Below are 22,794 nucleotides of genomic sequence, written 5' to 3' on the forward strand. Positions count from 1 at the left end.
TGCTCAAGCTACTGAGCTATTGCTATTCCTTCCCCCTCCCTAAGAACGTATAGTTTAGGTTTGTCCTAATATTTAGTCTAATGTTATATAAATAGTGCACAGTATTGCAATTGTTAGCAAAGGAAAACAAGCCGTGACAGACTCCCATAGGATACTGAGCTGAAAAAACCCCATGGTTCCCTCAGTAGTAACCAGGTGGAGATGACAGAAGAATACAGGAACCAGCAAGTGAACTTGACCTTTAAAATTGCATCTATTGTCTGACAAACATGATAACCAATATCAGGAATGCGAGGTGTGTTTTAAAATGATTATTCCATTATTTCAGCTGTTTATAAAGATACTGTACATCAGAAGTTAAAAATACAACAATTGTTATTGTTTTGTGAATGTACTTTATAGGAGGAAGTTTGGAGAAATCATGGACATTTTTATTTTTCACATTTCTTGTAATCAAATGTCAAATGGGAGTTCAAGCAATTGCTTAGTTTTCTGTTTTCTAAAAAAATATCTCCCCCAATTGTGTATAGATGTAGCAGGCTTTTCTTCCCATTCATTCATCTTCAGCATCCTGAAGATCCAGCAAATTATTAGAAGATTTGATCCCTGACTCTGACCTACACTCAATGTCACATCCAGCTCATACTGAAACATGTGAAAATGTGAACTCTGACACGTGTGCTGATTAACATGATGTAATCAAAGGCCTCTTGGGTCCAGTAAAGGCAGAAGCCTGGGATCTCAGAAAGTCACTGTGGGAAACTGAGAGGAAAACGGCTTCTGGCTATCCAGCACATTCACCCCCCTTAAAAGAGACCTGGAACCTCTGTCCATAACATGAAAGCATATTTTTGCCTTATTGGTCCAATGGTAATTTAAATTATTAGTAAAACAATAACTTGATTGATGAATGTTGTTTCCTACAGAATGAAAACATCCTGTACTAGCTAGTTTGTTTTCTAATGGCCAGACCCTGCCCATGCCTTGCGTGGACGTGCAAGAGAGGGAGGTGAAAATTTCTTCCCCCTACATACACAGTCTTGCACCTATCCTCAGTAACTGGTCAGAATTCCATTGGGGAACATAGCCTCATCTCCCTGCTAGTGCCTGTATAGGTCCCAGCTGTCTGAAAGCAAGCTGGGTGAGGGCAGGGCAATAGCTGTGTCCCTGGCACAGCTGGTCAGATGCATAGCCAGAACCATGCTCCACCGTCTCCAAGAGTGATGGAGCTACTACTGTGGCCCACAACCCCTGAGGAGAAATCTGCCTAACTCAGCCAGAATTATTTCTGGGATTCCAGTGGCAACACAGCCCCATCCACACACGCCACATCAATGTGTCTCCGGCATACAGGGAAGAATCTAAACCTAAGATCTATCAGTTGTTCTGAAAATTGTGTCTCAACGTTCTACAAAATTCACATGCTGTTGGTAAACCTTTGACACCTACTAGCAAGGTTGCCATTTTAGTTCACTGCCAGGCCCTTCTCCTACTCCTATGCCTCAGTTTCCCAAACTGTGAAATAGTAATTATAATCATAGTTACCTGCCTCAGAAGAGTGTTGCTTTATCATTGGTAGTCAGGGGTCCTCGACTGAAAGGCACGTCTATAGGAAAGAGGGGTAATCCAGTGGTTAGTGCACTAGTGTGGGACTTAGGACATCTGGGTTTAATTTTCTGTTCTGCTACAGACTTCCTCTGTGACCTTGGGCAAGTCACTTTGCATCTCAGTACCTGAATTCCCATTTGTAAAATGGAGATAATAGCACTTCCCTTGGCGGTGTTGTGGGGGTAAATTTGAGATTGTGAGGTGCTCAGATACTATGATAATGGGGGCCATCATTGTAGATATCTAGAAATGAAGACAGTGCAAAACTACAACCAGGTAAAACAAATTTCACTGCAAACCTGAAAGCTGGCCCAAATTCATGGGCAATTTTTTGAGTAAACCTGATTTGAGCTTCCAGCAACACTGGAGCAGTTTGTGATTTCAGGAGGAAATGGAGAATTTGGTGTTTTGTCCCAAAAGCAAACCATGGCATTTTGGGGTAAGGGCTGCTTTGAGTTTTATGAACCCATAACTCAAAGTGAAACTCACACAAGTACAAACCTGTGCAAAGTGAAATGGGAGAAAGGTTTACCCGCCTGACCCGATGTACATTGACATTGCTGAGCTTTTCAGTGCTCTAGTGAACAGCATCATCCTAATTCTTATTATCAGCCCCACTGCAGCAGTACCATTGCACTTCCCACCTTCGTTCTGGTCATGGCATTGCCTGGTGGTGACCTTGCCTTGCTGAGGAAAGTTGAAGGAAACAGCTAGTAAGGGAAGCCTCGTTTTCTGTCTTATGTTTTTGCCCTTCCCGCTCCCATCAAACCACACATGGCAGAAGTTAGTCATGTCACTTAATACACCATTGAAAGGTGCTCATACTATAGTGATGAGGACAGTATAAGAGCAATAGAATCTATACAGGTATTTTATGAAGGATGATTTCCCTTGAGCGTCTGACCACAGACACTGAGATACAAAGGAATTTATGGAAGGTGCCAAGTCAAAGGTCAATTAAAAAGAATGGGAACTGGACCAAACCTTTCTCTCTCTTATTCCCCCAATGAGAATGCTATTCTGCATGGTGAAAAGCAATGGATTTGTGACAACTGGTTCAATAAATTAATGTGTCCCACTGGCATTACTTACCCATTAGATCTGGAGGATCAATGAGATATTTATGCTTATTATATGCAATATAACATTCCCAAGAAGGAAAACATACATGTTTTATTATGGGTGATTCCTTTCTCTCATACAGGAAAAAAACCAAGAGGCTTTCTAATGTGCTTTAAACTATTCACACCATAAACCCAAAGTGCCCTGTCTCTCATCCCACAGAATAAATTTGTATCAGCTGATCAAAAAGAACAAGTTCCAAGGTTTTAGTTTGTCTTTGATTCGACGATTCACTCAGTGTGTGCTGAGATGTTTACAAATGCTCTACCGGGAAAAAATTATCCACTGTGACTTGAAACCTGTGAGTACTGTCATCTCATTATAAGCCACGTTGTACAGTTCTTGTAAGGTGCATCTTATCTTTCATGGATACAGAACTTCTGAAAGGATCTTTAAAATTCAACAGTGATAGGTAGAACCTATGATTCCTCTAAGGATACTTGTAGCTGGGGGGTGTTATTCTCAGTTCAAGTAGACATACTCATGCTAGCTTGCTAAAAATTGTAGTGTAGCAGTGGCGAGTACATACTCACAGAGTCTGGGTAGGTTTGTACTCAGGGCGGCTGGCCCAGGATCCCTTCTCTGCAGCAGGGATCGTGAAAGCCCTGAGAGCCTTGGCTTGAGACAGGGTTCTCAGGGCTTTCAGGCTCCTGTTGTGGATCCAGGAGCCAAGCCCCAGTTAGAGAAGGGGTTTCTGGGACTTTGGGACTCCCAGCTTCATGGCAGAGAAGCTGGAAGCCCTGAAATGGTGGTGCTGCCCCAGAGCTGCAGACCCTAGAAGCATAGGGGCCCTGGCCCCAAGGGGGTCCCTATTTCCTCCTCTTACTCTGTCTCTCTCATAACTTTCATTTGGAGTTTTGCTTTATTTCAAATAATTGGGCGTGATTGCCCTCCTGTATTAGTAAAGTGTATGAACAGGCAAGATAAAGTGATTTATATAACTATTACAGAGTTAAGCATAACCTCATCATATTATATGTTACTTTTACCAAAGAGTTTACTAACCTACTGGGGTGTTATTGTCTTTCCTCCTTTTTATTTTTCCTCTTTAGGAGAACATATTGCTATATCACAAAGGTCAAAATTCAGTTAAAGTTATTGACTTTGGATCAAGCTGCTATGAACACCAAAGAGGTTTGCAGAAAAGTCAAGTTGATGTAATTTTCTTAATTAGATTTCTTAATTTTTAAAAACTGGAAAAAATGTTTATTTCATTGAGCTAATACAATGACACATGCCCATCATTTGCATCTATTGAATTAGTAAGCCAATGAGGTTCTCCTTGTGTCACCTACCAGCACTTTCCCCCACACTGCTGAGACTGATCTACCACCTTTGATAATGATGATTGATGATGATATAGAAATTGTTCTTAGCAGGTGTAGGGAGTTGAAATGGATCCAAGTGAATAGACCCACTGACTTCAATAAAACTAACTCTCTTCAGTGGGGGTTGACAGGATAAGGCCCTGAGATCTTTTTTTATTAGTAAGTTAAGTTACAGTTCATGCATTTTTTAACCAAAAAGTATCCTTTCCCTGAGTTGCGATGGAATGAAAACATCTCAGGGCACTGGAAATTATACAGCCATTTTAAAGAGATTTTTAAAATATTTTTTCTTGATAAGGTTTAAACAATGTACAGCGAATAAACCAAACAAAACCAACAAACAAGAAATTAAACATAAAATGTGTCTTATAGCTGAATTGATGAAGAAGAACTCACAACACTAAGAATAAACATGTCATTCAAGAGTGATATAAATGTGAGGAAGGCTGTAGCACTTGTTAAATGGGAGAAATCTATACAACATTTTCACTAAGCATGGAAAAAACAAATCATGTTCTATGTTCTTCTCTTTCTCCCATTAAACATGTTTCTCCACTCAGACAATATATATGAATTCAGCCAAGCACCCTGCTCTAGATTTTGGAATTTCTCTAGATTTCACACAATGCACAGTCAACCTGTGGAACTCCTTGCCAGAGGATGTTGTGAAGGCCAAGACCATAACAGGGTTCAAAAAAGAACGAGATAAATTCACCATTCCTTTCCCTCCTGGCTATTAGCCTCTGTTTGGTGTCCCTAGCCTCTGTTTGCCAGAAGCTGGGAATGAGCGACAGCCGATGGATCACTTGATGATTACCTGTTCTGTTCATTCCCTCTGGGGCACCTGGCACTGGCCACTGTTGGAAGACAGGATATTGGGCTAGATGGACCTTTGGTCTGACCCAGTAGGGCTGTTCTATGTTCTTATGTTGAGTTTTAATCAATTAGATTTATACAATCTGCTTTTGAAAGAGAGATTAATCATTTTAGGCTTTCTGATGTTTGGGTACAAGATAATAAGAGATTCACCCTGGAATGTAGCTGGAGAAGAATAATTTGAAACATAGAAATTCAGTGGAAGAAATGTGGAGCATGATTCGTCTCCTGTTAGCTTAAATAAGAGGCTTTTTTAGACGCCTGGGAAGCAGTAACTGAAAGATACCTAAGGGCAGGTAGTAGAAGACAAAGTTAGATATTAGTTCGTAGTATGATATGGCACAACAACAACAAAACCCCAACAGTGTGATATTGGCCAAGCATACAAAGAAACATGCCATGTGTCGTCCCTTCCCATGCACTTCTGGAGAAACTGCACCTAGAATACTGCTTATGTTGCTGAGCACCTTGCTACCAGAAAGGTGTTGAACTGGAAGGAGTTAAAAGAGCAAGCGAATAAATAAGAGGGTCCAACAGGCTAGTGGAATGGATGTAGGAGGGAGAAGTGACAGAGGTAATGTACCAGCATTATATTTGGTTTGGCTGAATACCAATTAAAAGGGGTTAGTTTACTCACTATGGTCCCAATCCTGGAATGTGACCTGCTGGCACAGGTCCCTGCACATGTGTAGAGTCCCAATTAAGACACTGGATGAAATTCTGACCCTATTGACGTCAATGCGAGTTTTGCCATTGACTTCAGTGAGGCCAGAATTTTGCCGAATAGGTCTCTGAAGGTGTGGAGTGCTTTGTGCTGGAAAATCCTATTGCAGGACTGGGGCCTATAGAGGGGGAAGAATTGTTCGGGCTGGTTCAAGTGGTATAATTGCATGTAAGGGAATGAACTAAGGATATTTGGCTGAATAATATCAGGAAACATTTCCTAAGAGCAAGATCTATTGCTCTGTGAAATAGTTCCCAAAAGATGTGGGGAAAGACCCATCACATGCAATTCAATATGGAACTGGATGAAGTATTAGAAACATGTACTAGGGAACAATCCCTCTCTGGCTTATCAGGGAAATAATATGTATTTGTCTTTTCTAATGTCTGTGGTTCTCTAATGTGAATTGCTGCCCTGACAACACTATGTTCCTTAGTGTCCGATTTTCTTTCCTAATGCAGTGTATACGTATGTTCAGAGCCGATTTTATCGCTCCCCCGAAGTGATTCTTGGTCACCCGTATGCTACTCCTATTGATATGTGGAGCCTGGGATGCATCATGGCTGAACTTTACACAGGCTATCCCCTTTTTCCAGGAGAGAATGAAGTAGAGCAACTTGCCTGCATCATGGAGGTAGCTTCTAGGATTTTTTTAGTCATGACATCAAGGTGCAGTTTCCTCCATCCCTTACACGCATGTCTTGGAAACAAAGCATTTTGTAATTTGATGAATTGTTTGAGCAGTTCCTTCCCCAGGGGTTCATTGACATGAGTTTTCGAATGACAGCTTAGCTGCAGTTTGCTAAACTGCACTCCCAGCAACAGAATGACACATGAAGAGACTCAAACATTTTTTGAAGCTGGGCGGCCTGTGAGAGGGAAGCTTATCACAGCCAGGGGGCCCAGTGAGAAGGAAGAGGCAGAATGTGAAGCTGCTGCCTCCTCTTTGTGTGGCAAACCAGCTCCCTGTGGTGAAGGTTGTTGGTTTGTTCAGTCGCTGCGCTGTTTCTGTCTTTATGGGGAGCACATTGTATTCTGATCAGAATTGTACAGTTCTGACCAAAGAAGTATGTTTGAGTCTAAGGGAGAAGCAAAGCAAAATAGAATATTTTAATTTTTCTCCTTCTAATACGTTTGTTGTTTTTGTTTGCACTGCCATGTAATGTGCCTGGGCCCAACTGTGAACATGAGGCAAAAGTTAGGTCAGGTACAGCGTGTTGCAATCAGTCTTCTAGGCAAGTCTGACTAATGAGAGCATATCACTTTGCTGCCCAGCATCGTATGCTAGCTCCCTGTCTGATTTCCAACCCAGGGCAAGCCCTGAATTAGCAGGGGCAAAGCTGCAGTACTGTCCCTCTCTGCAGTCTTCCACAGCATCTACGTCGATCCACAGGAGTGCTGTTCTTCAGAGTCCCCGTGGGAAACTTCCAGGCTGGGGAAAGAGCTGTCTCAACAGAGGGCCATAGGTGTTGTAGATGCTATTAGTCAGATCAGAATGAACCCAACTGTGAAAACAAATCTGTTTAAGTAAGACCTTCATTAATAACAGAGTAAGCTAGCCTGGCAGCATTGTTTATGGAAGACGACAACCACCAAAATTTATCTCCTGTGAGAAGACAGCTTAAAATAGAGAGTGTGAAGTCCATTTTCAACCAATTATAATGGATCCCTTGGTTCTGTATATGGACCTTAGAGATTCTGTATTACAGTCAGAGGCACATTAAAAATGAGGGTGGGTTAGAGAGAGTTGTAGACATTTCACTCCATGCATCTGAAGAAGTGGGTTTTTTACCCACAAAAGCTCATGCCCAAATAAATCTGTTAGTCTTTAAGGTGCCACCAGACTCCTCATTGTTTTTGTGGATACAGAGTATCACGGCTACCCCTCTGAGACATTTTACTGTAAATTGCCTCATGTAAATAGGAGGAGGAACAGCACATCCATCTTTAGCCAAGGCTGCTAGAGATGTTGAAGAAATAGTGAATAACTCCTCATATTAATTTTCTGTCTTGAAGATATTGGGTCTTCCACCAGCTGATTTTATTCAGACTGCATCAAGAAGACGAACATTCTTTGGTAAGCGCCTGTAATTATCTTTCTTTATTGTATCACTTCCACAGCTGTTTGTCAGGTGGTTGGGAAACACTGGGAGATAGGCAGAGGAGTGGGGACGTGGCATGCTCAGGGGAGGGGCGGGGGTGAGGGGAGCTTTGCTGCCGGTGGGTGCAGAGCACCCACTAATTTTTTCCCATGGGTGCTCCAGCACCGGAGCATCCACTGAGTCGGCGCCTATGCATGGCTTGCCCTGCTGTGTGCATAATCCCTCTATCTGAAGTTATACCGATTGAATGCTGCGCTGTGTTATCCATTTACTCTGCATATTTTTCAGGACAAAAGTATAATCAGTTCTAGTAAAGTGCATTTAATACAGATTTGTTTCCTAAGTGGTGTTGCCTCCTTTTGTGGTTTTAGCAATGAGAAAACAGCGAGCTCCGGGACGTGTGGGGGAGTAACGGGAATGTGGCGCACTCAGGGGAGGAGGCAGGGAAGAGGCAGGGCCGGGTGGGGATTCGGGGAAGGGGTTGGAATGGAGTTGGGGCGGGGACTTTGGGGAAAGGTTGGGATGGAAGGGGTGGAGTGGGAGTGGGGTTTGGTGCTGGGGGGCGGGGGGGTTGAGCACCCAGGGGAAAGCAGGGAAGTCGGCGCCTATGAAGCCATGTACTGATGGGATGGATGTAATATGGGAAAACTCATTTCATTCCTCTCATAAGACCCTGTTTAGGACTTCTTATTCACACCTTTCTCCCACTGATTTCAATAAAGATTTTACCCTAAATAAGGAGTCAGAGTTTAAGGCCAGAAGAGACCACCAGATCATCTAGTGTGGCCTCCTGTGTATCACAGGTCACCAGTGCCACCCAGCACCTGCACGCTAAATCAAACAACCAAAATAAGACCAAAGAATTACAGCTCTCAGGAGAATAGACTGTTATGTGCCATAGGCAGAGACTAGGAGGGACCAAGGTCCGTGCAATGAGAAGGAAATTATTAAGGGAGATATACCAAGATAATCTTGGCAACTGACCTGTACCTGCATGCTGCAGAGGAAGCAGAAAACCCCCAGGGTCCCTGCCAATCTGACCTGCAAGAAAATTCCTTCCCATCCCCACCTATTGTGCTCAGACCCTGAGCATATGAAGAAGAACCAACCAGCCAAGCACCTGAAAAGAGAGAATTCTCACTGCCACCTCACAGGCCTGGCCCTGAGTAGGGCTCATTGTGTTCTAGCTAAATACTAACTGGGTAATTATGTTCAACCTACCTGCGATTCAACAAGCTTCAATGGGACATGGAATTCTTCACTTCCTGTCCTAAACATCTGTGTAGTGCATTTCTGTGTTGTTAAACAGTTGTCATGTTTCACCTGAGGCAGATGCAGGTCAGTGGTAGGTAAAGGTATTTCTTGTGTGTAAGTTTGTGAAGAACTTTGGGGTCCTTTTGGATGAAAGTCGTTATGTAAATGTAAATCATTTTCCTTATGGATTTAAATCTCCTTGTAGGACTCTATAAAGTTCACACTACTGAAGGGCAACATCATGACTATGGCTAAATCGTTACTGTGCAAAATATTTACATGACATAAAAGCATATTTTGTTTTTAAAGATTCCAGAGGTTTTCCTAGAACTATAACAAACAGCAGGGGGAAAAAAAGACACCCAGACTCCAAGGATCTAAGTACGGTATTAAAAACCCATGATGCTGCTTTCCTGGATTTTCTTAGAGGCTGCCTAATGTAAGTTACTTTTTACTTCTTTATTTTCTGCAGACTTGCTTGACTTTAAGTCCCTGCATTATTTCTCTTAGGGCTTTAAAGATTTTTGTATCTCTTTTTTTTCCACCAATGTTTATTTTATAGACCTATCCTTGTAGCATTTGAGTGCCTCACAAACATTAATGAACTTTAGTCTTACAACAAGAAAGTATTATTCACAGCTTACAGAAGGGGAAACAGACACACACAGAGATTTAAGTGATTTCCTCAAAGTCACACAGGAAGTCTGTGGCAGAGCCAGAAATAAAACCCAGATCTCCTTCTTCTGAATCCAGTACAAACCCAAAAGCATCCTTCCTCATTTACCCAGTAATTAACCATCTCAATCTGATTTAAGGTGAAGTTAAATATAGGTAACATGGGTGGTGTCAGAGTGGAATCACACTGTACACCTCCCTAGATCAACGCTCAGTTTTGTATTCAACAACTACTGTAACAATCGAAGTTCCATTGCAGCAGATGGGAGTCTTTCCATTCACTTCAATGGGAGTGAATTTGGGCATTGATTTGTGGTTCTGGACTACCACATCTATGGTGTGCCCTGGAAGAGGCCAGCAGAGAATGTGTCCTGTAAAATACTTGGTTCTTCTTTGAGTATTTGTCCACATAGATCCCACTCTTGTTGGGCATGAGCTTTATGTCTGCAAAACTTTATTCTTTTGGCCAGCAGTGCCTGTTGGGGACAAGCCTGCACACTAAATGTCCTTGCACCTCTCCCACTCTATAAAGGCATAAAGGATGGAATAGTCCCAACCCAACCATTCTTCAGTTCCTTCTTACCATCAGTGAAAGTGAGTTGGAACCCCTGCAGTGTCCTCCTGCTTCTCTGTGACTCTGTTGCCATTAGTGTTAGTGGTTGGTTAGATAGTGTTAGGTAGTTAGTTAACTTTTACTTTGCCCCTTGGCTTTTCAAGAAACTTTTTAGGAATTTTTCATAGATAGTGGGCTCTGAGACTGAGTCTATGCTTCTCTCCCCCAACTACCAGAACTTCAACTGTTATGATGGAAACTCAATCTCCGGGGTTTAAGACATGCTCCTCCTGTGGTCATTAAGTGCTTTTTTTTTTTCCGTTAGGCAAATACAAAGGCATATCTTTGACCAGTGCTCCACCTGCTGCTCTTTTTCCAAGTGGACTGAGAAGGCTAGGGATGCACCGTGCACGCCTAAAGCTATTTCATCTGGAGGTCTCCGTGAAAGCCCTGTCAGATACAGAGAAAGTTGTAACTAAGGCTCAGTCCCTCTCAGCTAGTGCCCCAATGAACTGTGATTCATCTCAAGCTCCAGGGCAGAAATGTCTAAGAGACCTCAAAAACAACAAAGAGACCAGTGGCACCTTAAAGACTAACAGATTTTTTTGGGCATAAACTTTCATGGGTAAAAAACCGCACTTCTTCAGTGTTTGCACCTGAAGAAGTGGTTTTTTACTGATGAAAGCTTATGCCCAAATAAATCTGTTAGTTTTTAAAGTGCCACTGGTCTCCTTGTTGTTTTTGTGGATACTGTTAGAAGAAGGAGCAGGTTAACCCAGAGGTAGATATGAGTACAGGATTCTTTATTGTGATACTTGTTCCCCTGGACCCAGTTATCCAGTAAGCACCGAATTAGTTACAGCACATTCTTTTTGTTTAAGTTAGTATGTACATGCCTACATCCATTACAACACCCCAAAAACCCTTATTAAGTAATAAAAACACCCATTCTGTTAGTAAACCCACCTCTATCTATTGTGCACAGCATTATGCATATCACACTGGCATTTTTACCTTGAAAATACATTTCTTTGCAACAATCTGTTGCCACAAATCTCCTGGTTAGCAATTCTTAGGGGAGGGAGGAAGGGGCCTTGAGCAAGGGCTCATTTGTGTAGCTGGGAATGGAAGGGAGGGAGAAATAATACTGCTTTACACAAAAAGTATCTTTAGATCCCCACATTCCTTATGCAGCTGTGAGCTTATCTATCCCCAACAAGCTGAAGGGGAGGGCAAGGGATGACACTTATTTATCAAGCAAAAAAATGGTGCCTGCCTGTGACTTTACTCCCTAATACCATACCATCACACCAGCAGCTCCCAGGTCTCTACTTAACCCTTACAGATCCCAACAAATACAGACTAACATGGCTACCCCCGATAAGAGACCTCAGTAGTCAGCTTCAGTCCACATGCTGACTTCTTCACAAAGGGGTAGGAAGAAGCATAAGTCTCCCTCTCTGGGACCCTCAGAACTGAGACCCAAGTTGACATGTATTAGTCTTGTCTCTAGCTCTACAGCAGGATAGCAGCCTACAGCGGATATCTCTGCCACCTTAGTACCAGCTATAAAAAGACTGCTTGCACTACAGGCTAAATCCTTCCTCCATCAGTGGCTCCTCAGCAATCTCTGTACCCAGCACATTGGCACCCAGCCCTTTGGTCCTGTCCCTTTTGGCTCCTATGGCCTATTTGTCACTGAGTGCCCTGTCTGTGGGCCAGGTATCGGAATCCCTCTTGTTGGCTTGTACAGCATCAGCAGTGCTAACTAGTCTTTTGGTCACCCAGATCACAGTACAGCATTCAGCTGTTGATACATCTGTGCCATCTACTTCCCCTACCCATTTACAGAGGATGCAGGAGCACCCTAACACACCCAAAAGTGGGGAATCCACCCCCCACTTAAGGAGGTGTATTCCTTTTCATCTTCTCCATTGGGACATAGTAGAGACTCATCTCCTGCTCATCCCTCCTCCCTCCCCTGTCAGATGCCTTTCTTATTCCCTGGGCACTGAGACTGATGTATGCCTTCCTGCTGATCTGCATGATCCCGAGGGTCCAGAGGAAGGGGAGGCAATATCCAGAATGGATGATGATTACAGCCCCAGCATGGGCCAGGCACTTCTGGTATTTGGATCTGGGGAACATCTCATTGCAGCTCCCAGTCACCTTACCTGCTCTGTCTGACAATGCTGACAATACCTCCGTCAGAACAATGCTCAAATCCTACTCCTGGACCCAGTGTCATTATACCTGACAGCCTGGGTGCTGGTTGGTTGATGTCCACCAAAAGACGCTATTCAACAGAAGCTCAGAACATTCTGCTCCAAAACAGAAAAGCCTCAACCACAATAACTTATAAAGCTGATTGAAAGAGATTTTCTGTTTGGGCATCTCAGCACCAGCTGTCTCTCTGGACAACACCCTTGACAACTTACTAACCCTGGAACCATCTGGACTTTCTTTTAGTTCCATAAGGGTCTGTCTAACAGTGAAATCTGCACATTATTCTCTTATCCAGGGCCACACTTTTTTCTCACCCTGCAATGGGAAGATTCTTTAAGGGCCTAACTCATGTTTTCCTCCTCCCTCTTGGGACCTCAGTATAGTATTAACAGGGTTAATAGGACCCCTTTTTGAGACCTTAACAACCTGTTCCCTATACCAGGTGTCAATGAAGACTGCCTTTTTAGTAGTCATTACCTCAGCTTGAACGGTAGGGGAGATGCAGGCCCTCATGGTGAATCCCTTATATCATGTTTCATAAGGACAGGGTTACACTCAGGCCTCATCCCAAATTTCTGCCCAGAGTTGTTTCAGAGTTCCATACAAACCAATTCATTCAGCTGCCAGTCTTTTTCCTTCCCAGGTCTCACTTAACCCCGAGGGAAGCGAAACTTCAAACACTTGATGTACTACAAGTATTATCTCATTATCTTATACGACAACGCACCTCTTTCATCACATCAGGGCTGTGTTTCTCCCTCTGGCTTTGAGGGGGCCTGTGGTAAATCAGCTCCACTATAGAGGCTGAATACTTCATGTTGGTTTATTTACAATATTTACAGGGTTGGCCTGAGGGCTTCTTTACACACGTGCACGCACACACGCATGCACACACAAAGTACATTTCCTAACTCTAGGTGGAGTACTGCCTCTTCTTATGTGGGCTACCGATCAGCAGCTACCCTCTCTAAACCACTGTGGGCCCACCTATGCTGGGAACCAAAGCCCTCTCCCCAACCAGAAATAACCACAAGATTTCCCCTTATAGGAAAAAGCAGCTCTTTACCTAAGAAAAGCCTTTTCCCCTCACTGTGCCCAGCCCTTCTGCAGCTTGCCTCTCATCCTTCTTCCCTTTTCCTGCTCACTAGAAGAGGTTTTTAAAGGCCACAGGCTGCCTTTAATTAGACTCAAGTGTCCATAATTAATCTGAGGTAATCTCTTTCAGTTTGGTGCAAAAAGGGCTTTTTAACCATTCTAAGACTGATATACCTGCCTTCAACCACCCTCCAGAACTGTCAGGTCTGATTTTGTCACACTTAGCAGGACAAAATCATTCAGAAATACATCTAGACCAGGAGTGGGCAAACAATGGCCCGGGGCCGCATCCAGCCCTTCAGATGTTTTAATCTGGCCCTCAAGCTCCTGCTGGGGAGCGGGGTCGGGGGCTTGCTCTGCATGGCTCCTGGAAGCAGTGGCATGTCCCCCCTCTGGCTCCTACGCATAGGGGCAGCCAGGAGGCTCTGCACCCTCCTGCACCCCACCAGAGCCTGTACCCCCAGCCGGAGCCCTCACACCCCACCCGCACCCCTGCCTGAGCCCGGAGGCCCCTCCTGCACCCTGAACTCCTCATTTCTGGCCCCACCCCAGAACCCACACCCTCAGCCAGAGCCCTCACCCCCACCCCCAATTTTGTGAGCATTCATGGCCCACCATACAATTTCCATACCCGAATGTGGCCCTCGGGCCAAAAAGTTTGCCCATTCCTCTTCTAGACTGTTAGTGTCCTTTGCTGATAGGTTTAAGAATCAGACAGTATCCTCATAAGGTTATCTATGTGGGTCTCCAAGTGCATAAGGCTATATTATGAGTTAACCAGAGTAGATCCACCTAGCCATGTTTGAGATCATTCCGCTAGAACTCAGGCAGCCTGAGCTGCCTGTTTGAGGAATGTCCCTATTTCCAAAATGTGTAGGGTAGCTACATGGAGCTCAGCCCATGTTTATACAAGATGCTATTTTTTGGTAGAGGCTTCCAGATTGGATTTCCACTTTGGTAGGGCTGACCTATAATCCTTGTTCCAGTAGGACTCCTAGCACCCATCTCTGAGCAAACAATCAATTACTTGTTAGACACCAAGACTGGGATCCATGTGGACAAAAACCGACAAAGAAAGAATATTTACTTTATGGTAACTGTGGTTCCTCAAGGTGCTTCGTATACATGGATCCCACAACCTGCCCTCCATCTCTGCTACTACAGAGTCCTTATTCCTCTGGAATTCTGTACTGACAAAGGAACTAAGGGCCTGCTCTCTGCCCTTTATGTCCTCAGGTGGGGAGGGGTGCAAGGACTTCTAGAGTGAAGGCACACCCCCAGCAGATACTGCTGGCCAAATGACTCCAATCTTGCATGTGTTGGACGCATGAATACCAAAAGTGGAAACCATGTGGACAAAACATCTTGAAGCTGTTAGGAAAGTAATTGTTCTTTTTTGGAGCAAATTTAAGATTCGCTACCTTCATGCTAAAGTACCCTGGGAGCATTGCAGAGGTAATCTGATTTGCTGTGGGGAGTGAGTCAGGTCCTGATTTTGCAAGGTGTTAAGCACTACCTATGAGGTGCTAAGTACTTTAAACTCATGTTAACTTCACTGCATCTCACAGGCTGCACTCAGCACCTTACAGGATCAAGTCTTGGGTGAGCACTGCACATCATTATGGGCACAGAATTGCTTGCGATAAAGTAGCTGCACTGGCAGCAAGGAGAACAGAGATCTTTAATGGGGAAAAATATGAATCCCAAATGAAGATATTAGAGGAATTCCTAATTGAACGTGCACTGATCTGTACTTCTTGAGAAGCCTGATTCAGTGCAAGACAAAATGATGAATACTGCCTCACCTGGTGAGGACCAAAATTCTCACACTTGAATGCCCAAAGTTAGGAACCAAAATCCATATTTAAATAAGTAGCTTGGTTTTCAGATGTGCAGAGTACTTACAGCTTCCTTGGGACATCAGTGGAACTTCCTGGAAGCTCTGGTTTCCGAGCAGCTCCTGTAAATCAGACCCCTTATTAAAATTTGGTACACAATTCTGGGCACCCAAAATAAACAACATAGAATTTGTCACAGTGAATAACGCGTTGATCCACCAGTTCCAATACCCTATCTGCAACAATGGCCACTAGTTGAAGTTGCAGAGGAAGTTTAAAATCACCCATAATGAACTGTGGCAATTGTACAGGGCTGTACGGGAGGAAGAAAATTCTTTTCTGAGCCCTTTGGCAATCAGCTGTTGTCCCAGAGCATGAGCATCAATTTTCATAGTGTAAATAACTGCTCATTTATTTATTATCCAGTTCATTAAACCCACTTCATTAAACAACTTCAGTCTTTGACTCTGTGAACTTCTGTGGTAGAGAATGGTGCAAACTGAGTACATGTTGTGAAAAGTGCTTGCTTTTAACTGTATTCAGAATACATACCAATTCATTTCACTGAGTGACTCCTTGTTCTCATATTATAAGAGGAACCGATCAGTTATTACTCTGTGCTTCGAAGCTTCAATACCACAGTCAAATCCCCTCTGGCTTTTGCATTTTCAAAATTCACTCCACTTCTATACTCTTTCATATCTACGTCCTTCTGTTACGTCTCACGATCTTTCTGGCCCTTCCCTGAACATTTTCAGTCTTAGCTATCTGTGTCTCAAAGTGTAGTCCCGCTAGTACAGCACTCCTCTGGACAGAAATATGGTGGGGTGCAATAATAATGTTAATGAATGTGGGAATAATAAGTCTGTCCTGTTGAAAACTTGCCATTCTCTTCTCCCCATATGCAGGGTATGCAGCTATTCTAGCCGTCTACCCATTCCTATCATGGACACTGCAGAGTGGGGGCTAGGGACACACATGGCTAGGGACAGATCAAACCAGGAGTCAGAAGCTCCTAAGTTCTTTTTTCTTTTAAACACTCTATTGTATTTAGTATGAAGTACAGTACAGATTGGGCAAGACACATAACTAAAGGTCTGCTAAATTCGTAGCCATAAAAATTTGTCATGGACTGAGAAATCTGGTCTTTTGTGTACTTTTACACTATACGGTAGGGTAAGAGTATACAAAAGTACACAGCGTTTCTCAAACTGGGGGTCCTGACCCAAAAGGGGATTGCAAGCCTATTGTAGGGGGCATCGCAATATTGTCCACCCTTACTTCTGCGCTGCCTTCAGACCTGGGCGGCCGGAAAGAGGCAGCTGCTAGCCAGAAGCCCCGCTCTGAAGCCAGCGCTGCCGCTAGCAGCAATGTATAAGTAAGGGTGGCATGGAATATACTATATGAATGCATCTCAAAATTTGCTACTTATTCTGTGATCAACCCGCAAAAAATGTGCGATTTCTCCACGGTGCAAGTAGGCCCCGGCACAAAATCTCTCTGCACATTAGTTTTCCTGTCTTTAAATTGGAAATACTAATACTGACTTTCTTAACTCATTGAGATGATGAAAGAATTAATTAGTAAACGTTTATAAAGCTCTACATCCTGTGTCTGTCTTCTCTGTTTAGATTGTAAGCTCTTTGGGGCAGGGACCATCTACTATTCTGTATGCTGAGCACAATGGGGTCCCATTCTTCGTTGGTCCTTAGGCACTGTTGTAAGAAACATGTTAAATAATAATAGTAAATCAGCCTGGCCTGTATCCCACTTCTGGGGCAACCACCTATTAACCTCTCTTTGTTATGAAAATCAGTCATTTAATACAACTCTTGTTCCTAACAATTTTTTAATCCCTGACAAGTCTTTGCCTTTTGCCCCGGGGGTATTTTTTTTCTTTTTACTACTTCTATTTATGAAAAAATGAAACATTGTTCTGGGCCATTGTAGATGGGAAGGTTTCAAAAATTATTCAATAGCATTTTTTTCATGCCAGTTATTCGACTAGATTCCTATCGACCAGGGGCAGGGCCGGCTCTAAGCTTTTTGCTGCCCCAAGCAAAAAATTTTTGGCTGCCCCCCACCCCAGCCTTGTGCTCCCCCCTGCCCCAGCCCTGGGCTCTCCCCCCCACACACCCCCTGCTGCCCCAGCTCTTGCCCCCCTTTACACCCACACTCTCCTGCCGCCCCAGCCCCGGGTCACTGGTAACTCACTCCCAGGGCAGGTCATTCAGCAGGAATTTTGGATGTGCACAGAACACAGACAGGATTGGTTCCCATATGGTTACAGAGCTGCAGTAAAGTGGAACAATTTTCAGCTTGTGTGATTGGAGGATATCTGGATGCATATTTTATAAGACTGTCCTCCATAAATGAGGAAAAGTTGAGGTGCCTTTATTATTCTTTTGTTCCATTCTTTGTTTCTATGGGGAATTTGCCAATGCAATATCACTGTCTTCCTTTTAAACAAATAAAACTTTTTTTAAAAAAAGGCAATGGCTGTTGAAAATAGCAATTCCAGTCCCAATAACCACTGGGAAGCATTTCTTGCTCAATTTTATCCTACTTTTTCTACAGCAAGTTACAGTGGATCAGTATATTTGATTTGGGAGAAATGAAGTAACAGCTGCCCAAATTGAGCTTGAGCACTCCTGAATTTTGAGGTGTTCAAATCTGGAAGGCAGATGCTAGATTCCCTTTCTGAATATTAGCTAAATCTGGAAAGGAAAAGTCAATTTCTGCTTCCATGGCTCAGAAGTGGAAATCCTCCTACCTGCCTGGTACTGTATCTAAAGCTGCCCTGGTCCTCCAGTAGAGCCTCCCCTCCCTTACTTTTCATTTTAAATTCTAGTGGGATCCATGTACCTCCATTGCTAGGCTTCAGATAGAGAGAGGCACTGTCCATTTAGTCCACCCAATTCTTTCTTTGGGGGCTGCAAGGTGAGGTCACACCAGTATCCCTAATCCAATCTGGGGATGTCTTCTGAAGGGGAGATCTGGGCCAAAGCCTTCTACTCCTTGGGCACACTTGTTCCCCCATTCACAGGGCCACCCCGCTCTAGCAGTGAGCTCTCCATTCACAGCAAGCTGCAGCATGAGGTCTCAGCTACCTCACTCCCTCCCCCTCCCTTTCCCATTGATGGCTGCAAAGGGAATGCTGGGAAATGTAGTTCTTTCCCTGCTCCAGGGCCGGCTCTATAGGCAGGGAGCTAACCAAGGAACTACAGCTCCCAGGGCCCCCTGTTGGTTCCCTGCCGCCCCTGCAAATGTGCCGCCCCAAGCACCTGCTTGCTTTGCTGGTGCCTAGAGCCAGTCCTGCCTCTAGGTTCCCCTGGTCCAGGTTGCTCTCTTAACTGACACTGATCAGCTGCAAGTTTTTCATTGCTGGTGAATGCAAATAGCCAACAATTTCTGTTAATCTTCAAGGAAGATACAACTTTGGTAGGTTATCTAGGTCATAAACCCTTTGAGGACAGGTTTCAGAGGGGTAGCTGTGTTAATCTGTATCAGCAAAAACAACAAGGAGTCCTTGTGGCACCTTAGAGACTAACAAATTTATTTGGGCATAAGCTTTCATGGGCTAAAACCCAGTTTTAGCCCACAAAAGCTTATGCCCAAATAAATTTGTTAGTCTCTAAGGTGCCACAAGGTCTCCTTTGAGGATAGAAACCTTCTCTTCATGCCTGACAGTAATTGTCTTGCACACTGTGGGTGCCATGCAAATGATAAATAAGAACCAGCAAATATCATGGCTATCTTCAGTTCTTTTATCTGAAAAAAAAAACCAGCAAGAACCCTGTACGTTCATTTGCAAATGAAGTGCAGCACTTGACTTTCCAGCATGGTGCCAGTGTGTCCCTGTTATCACAAAGTAAAGGTGACCTGTTATGAATCAAACTGAGGTGGAAGAAGCAAAACTCTTGGGAGTTGAGAGTGCTGAGCACTTCCCCGGATTGCACCTCACAAACATGCTGGTGTGTGGTGTGATCTTTTACCTAGAAAAATAGAAGTGGTGGAGACTAACAAAACACGCTAGGGAGGTGGATTTAGTAGTGTCCTGTTGCAAAACTGTTATGAAGATTTACCAGCCTACACACAAAATACTAATCTGCTTTTTACCAGAATAATGAATGTTCATAATCACGCTAACAATGTTTTATTCCCAGCCAAAATAAAAAACTTGAACCAGCAAAGGATTGAATTTTGAAAACAATGAACCAGATTTTGCTCTCACTTACATTGATGTAACTTGGCTCCAGAGGAGTTACTCCTGATTTTCGCCTGTTTTACTGTTATCTATGCACTGTCAGGTTGGAATTCTGGACCATGTTCAGCACTTTCTGTGCAGGATACTTGTTACCAGTTATTATTACTTTCCTGAAGAAACCCTCAAAAACAGCTTCAGGATTTACTACTCTGTTTGTAGGGTTGCTCTTCTGTAAATCTCAATTTGCAGTTATGTTGTTTTAAACGGTGATCTAGTTACAAGAAAAATCTTTCCCTTAACAAGGAACATCCCTTTAACATTCCAGTGTAATGGCCCAGTATCTTTCTTACAATGGCTCTGTGAAGTTCTAATTAACACCATGGACAGTTTTGACATTAGACTAGTCAGAAGAATGGAAGCTGACACAGTTTGTATGAGGTACAACTAATTGAGGAAATACCTATCTGCTAGTGGATTGCAACTGCTGCTCAATTCTAACACCTTTTCTTGGAGCTAATGTCATTTTAGGATTTTAAGGCTCTTGGGCACATATACAAAATGAATCCTCTGATAATATGGTGATCTGCATGTGAGGATCTGTGATAAGAATTTGGCTGTTTGATACTGCACAGAATTTGATTAGTAACTCAGGCAAATTTGCAGAAAGCAGAAAGAGGGTTTTGGCAAATGGGATTATGGATAAAGTCAAACAGGTTTTTTTTACTTTTTGTGAATTTGAAAAATGTCTTAGTGGCTCAATACTCCTGAAGACAATGAAAGTATTTTCTGGCCTAACCTAAGTTTAATGTATTTTTCAATTTTAGTATTATAAAAAAACTGTTCAATAATTATTTATCGTTTTTATATTTTAAGGTGGGAACCTGCCCTTCGCATGACTCCAGATGAAGCAATGCAGCACGCATGGATCCAGGAACCAAGAATACATAAATCAAAACAAAATCCCCACTCTGCAAGTGAAAGCTCCTTCTTCACACTAGAGAAGAAGCAGAATGTACATAAACACACACTGCCTGGACAAGGAGGTGCAGTAGTCTGAATATTTGAAATTCTTAATAATGTTCATCTCTTGTATGTGTTGGCAGTTATGATTTCTAGAGGCCTTCATGTTTGAGCAAATAGCTTTGTTAAAAAGAAAGGATGAAGTAATGTAAAATGATGGAATGCTCCATAGAAGCATTGGCCATACCCACAGCCACAGCATCCTCCATTGGCCACACTACCTCTTTCCTGGTTACCCTGTGGGTCATGTGGTTTATCTACAGCCCGACCAGGTAAATATAACAATTAAAGTCCCATAGGTTCATGCAGAAAGAGCCTTCATACAGTTATATTGGTAGAAAAATAATCAGAGACAGCATCTACAATCCATCCACAATGCACTTTAGTTCTTAGGGCAGAAAAAATGCATGGGGGTTGGGTGGTTCTGCTCGTCTGAAATGCTGAGGAAATAATTGATTGGCGCTTTGCAAATTTAATGTGGGCCTGCGGACACATTACAGTTTCACATTGTCATTTTATTTTATTTTATTTTATTTTATTTCGTACAGAAGAAAACACCTGTCAAGATATGGTTGATAAAGTAAAATGTGAAATGACTGAAAATCCTACTGCTGCAAGTGAAAGACTAACTCTCAATGCATCTTCCTCAGACACAATGGAAAATAAAGTGCAGAACACAACCAAACAGGTTATTCCAGAGGAAGATCTGGAAAACCCAGTGGAAAAAGCTATCAAAAGAGACAAAGCAGGACACAGCAGTGAAACAGCTCTTCACAAAAATTCAATGTTCTTACCACCAATTAAGTAACATTCTGCACAGGCAGCTACTGGTCTGGTTTCTATACCTGCCTAGTATGTTTTGTAGGTAACCATTTAACTGTACAATATTCAAGAACATCATTTTAAATAATAACTCTCCACACATGGGTTGTGCACATTTGTAGACATTTTTAACCTAGATTAGTCCAGGTAACCAAAGCAGAATGTGCGTTGAACGTTCCTGAATGTTACCAACATTCTTGTTGTGATCAGAGATTCTTCACAACCCACAGCAATATTTTTAATAAAAAGGAGACTCTAGAGGTGGATAGAGACTTATTCTTGATATTATACTGGGCACTTGCATTTAAGGACTCCTGGTTCTGGGGAGTTAAAAGCCTAGAAGAACCACAGAGATCATAGGCTCTGAATCTCATCCCATTTAAACCAAAATAAATCAGAAATAATTCTACAGAGGTTAGTGGATTTATACCAATGTAAATGAGAGGAGAATCAAACTCATAGTGTCTCCCGCTCTGAGAAGGGAGAGTCAGATATGGGTCATTGACAGCACCTCTGAACAGAATTGGAAACCCAAGTTAAGTTCTATAGTGAGTATCAGAGGGGTAGCCGTGTTAGTCTGGATCTGTAAAAGCAACAAAGAATCCTGTGGCACCTTATAGACTAACAGACGTTTTGCAGCATGAGCTTTCGTGGGTGAATACCCACTTCTTCAGATGCAGTCTGCACCTCACTTCTATAGTGAGGTGCAGACTGCAGACCAGGTATTTATAAAAGGCAACAGGAGAGAAGGCTAACAAGCCATGGTGTGCATTACACCCTTTTACAGGGACTTCATTCCCTTTTTATATCAAACCAGAAGGGTGGATGAAAGAGAGAGTCAATGTCCTGGTTAATGAGCCCTCAAAGGGAGGCTGACTTAATTCATTACAAAATCAGATTTATATGACTGCCAGCCCCAGTCGTTAGCCTATCTTTTGACATGTCTGTATAGCACCCAGCACAATGGGGATCTTATCCCTGACTGAGGTTATAGGTGTTACAAATAAGAATAATAAGGGAGTTGTCCTGCAGGATACAGGGAATACCATCTCAGTGATCGCACAGTGTTTCCAGAGCAAAAGAGCAATTGGGTGGGTTACTGGAGTCACAGTATCACACATAGGTTCTACAGGCAGGGAAAAAGTCCTGCAGGACATAGGAATGATCACATCAATGACCTCACAAAAGACCAAGCCAGGCAAACTGTCCTGTAGGATACAGGGTGACTGTATCAGTGACTTCCCAGAGGCCCCATACCAGGTGAGATGTTCTACAGAATAGAGGGTTGATTGTATCAATGACCTCACAGAAGTGTTAAATAAATAATAATTGGAGATATACCTA

At 43.0% G+C, this 22,794-nt stretch overlaps 1 protein-coding gene across 7 annotated transcripts in view; it reads left to right on the forward strand.

Moving 5' to 3' along the window:
- DYRK4 (dual specificity tyrosine phosphorylation regulated kinase 4) overlaps positions 1-21,708 on the forward strand; it is an 84,388-nt gene extending 62,680 nt beyond the window's left edge. For all 7 annotated transcript variants that reach the window (XM_044997009.1, XM_044997028.1, XM_044997054.1 and 4 more), the window contains 7 exons: positions 2,893-3,031; positions 3,783-3,864; positions 6,120-6,292; positions 7,675-7,735; positions 9,324-9,453; positions 20,482-20,651; positions 21,177-21,708. In XM_044997009.1, coding sequence (XP_044852944.1) covers positions 2,893-3,031; positions 3,783-3,864; positions 6,120-6,292; positions 7,675-7,735; positions 9,324-9,453; positions 20,482-20,651; positions 21,177-21,436 — 1,015 coding nt within the window. In that variant the 3' untranslated portion in view covers positions 21,437-21,708. The remainder of the gene's footprint in view (positions 1-2,892; positions 3,032-3,782; positions 3,865-6,119; positions 6,293-7,674; positions 7,736-9,323; positions 9,454-20,481; positions 20,652-21,176) is intronic.
- Positions 21,709-22,794: the final 1,086 nt, after the last annotated feature.

This window comes from Mauremys mutica, chromosome 1 (assembly GCF_020497125.1).
Source record: "Mauremys mutica isolate MM-2020 ecotype Southern chromosome 1, ASM2049712v1, whole genome shotgun sequence".
NCBI classification, from domain to species: Eukaryota; Metazoa; Chordata; order Testudines; family Geoemydidae; genus Mauremys; species Mauremys mutica.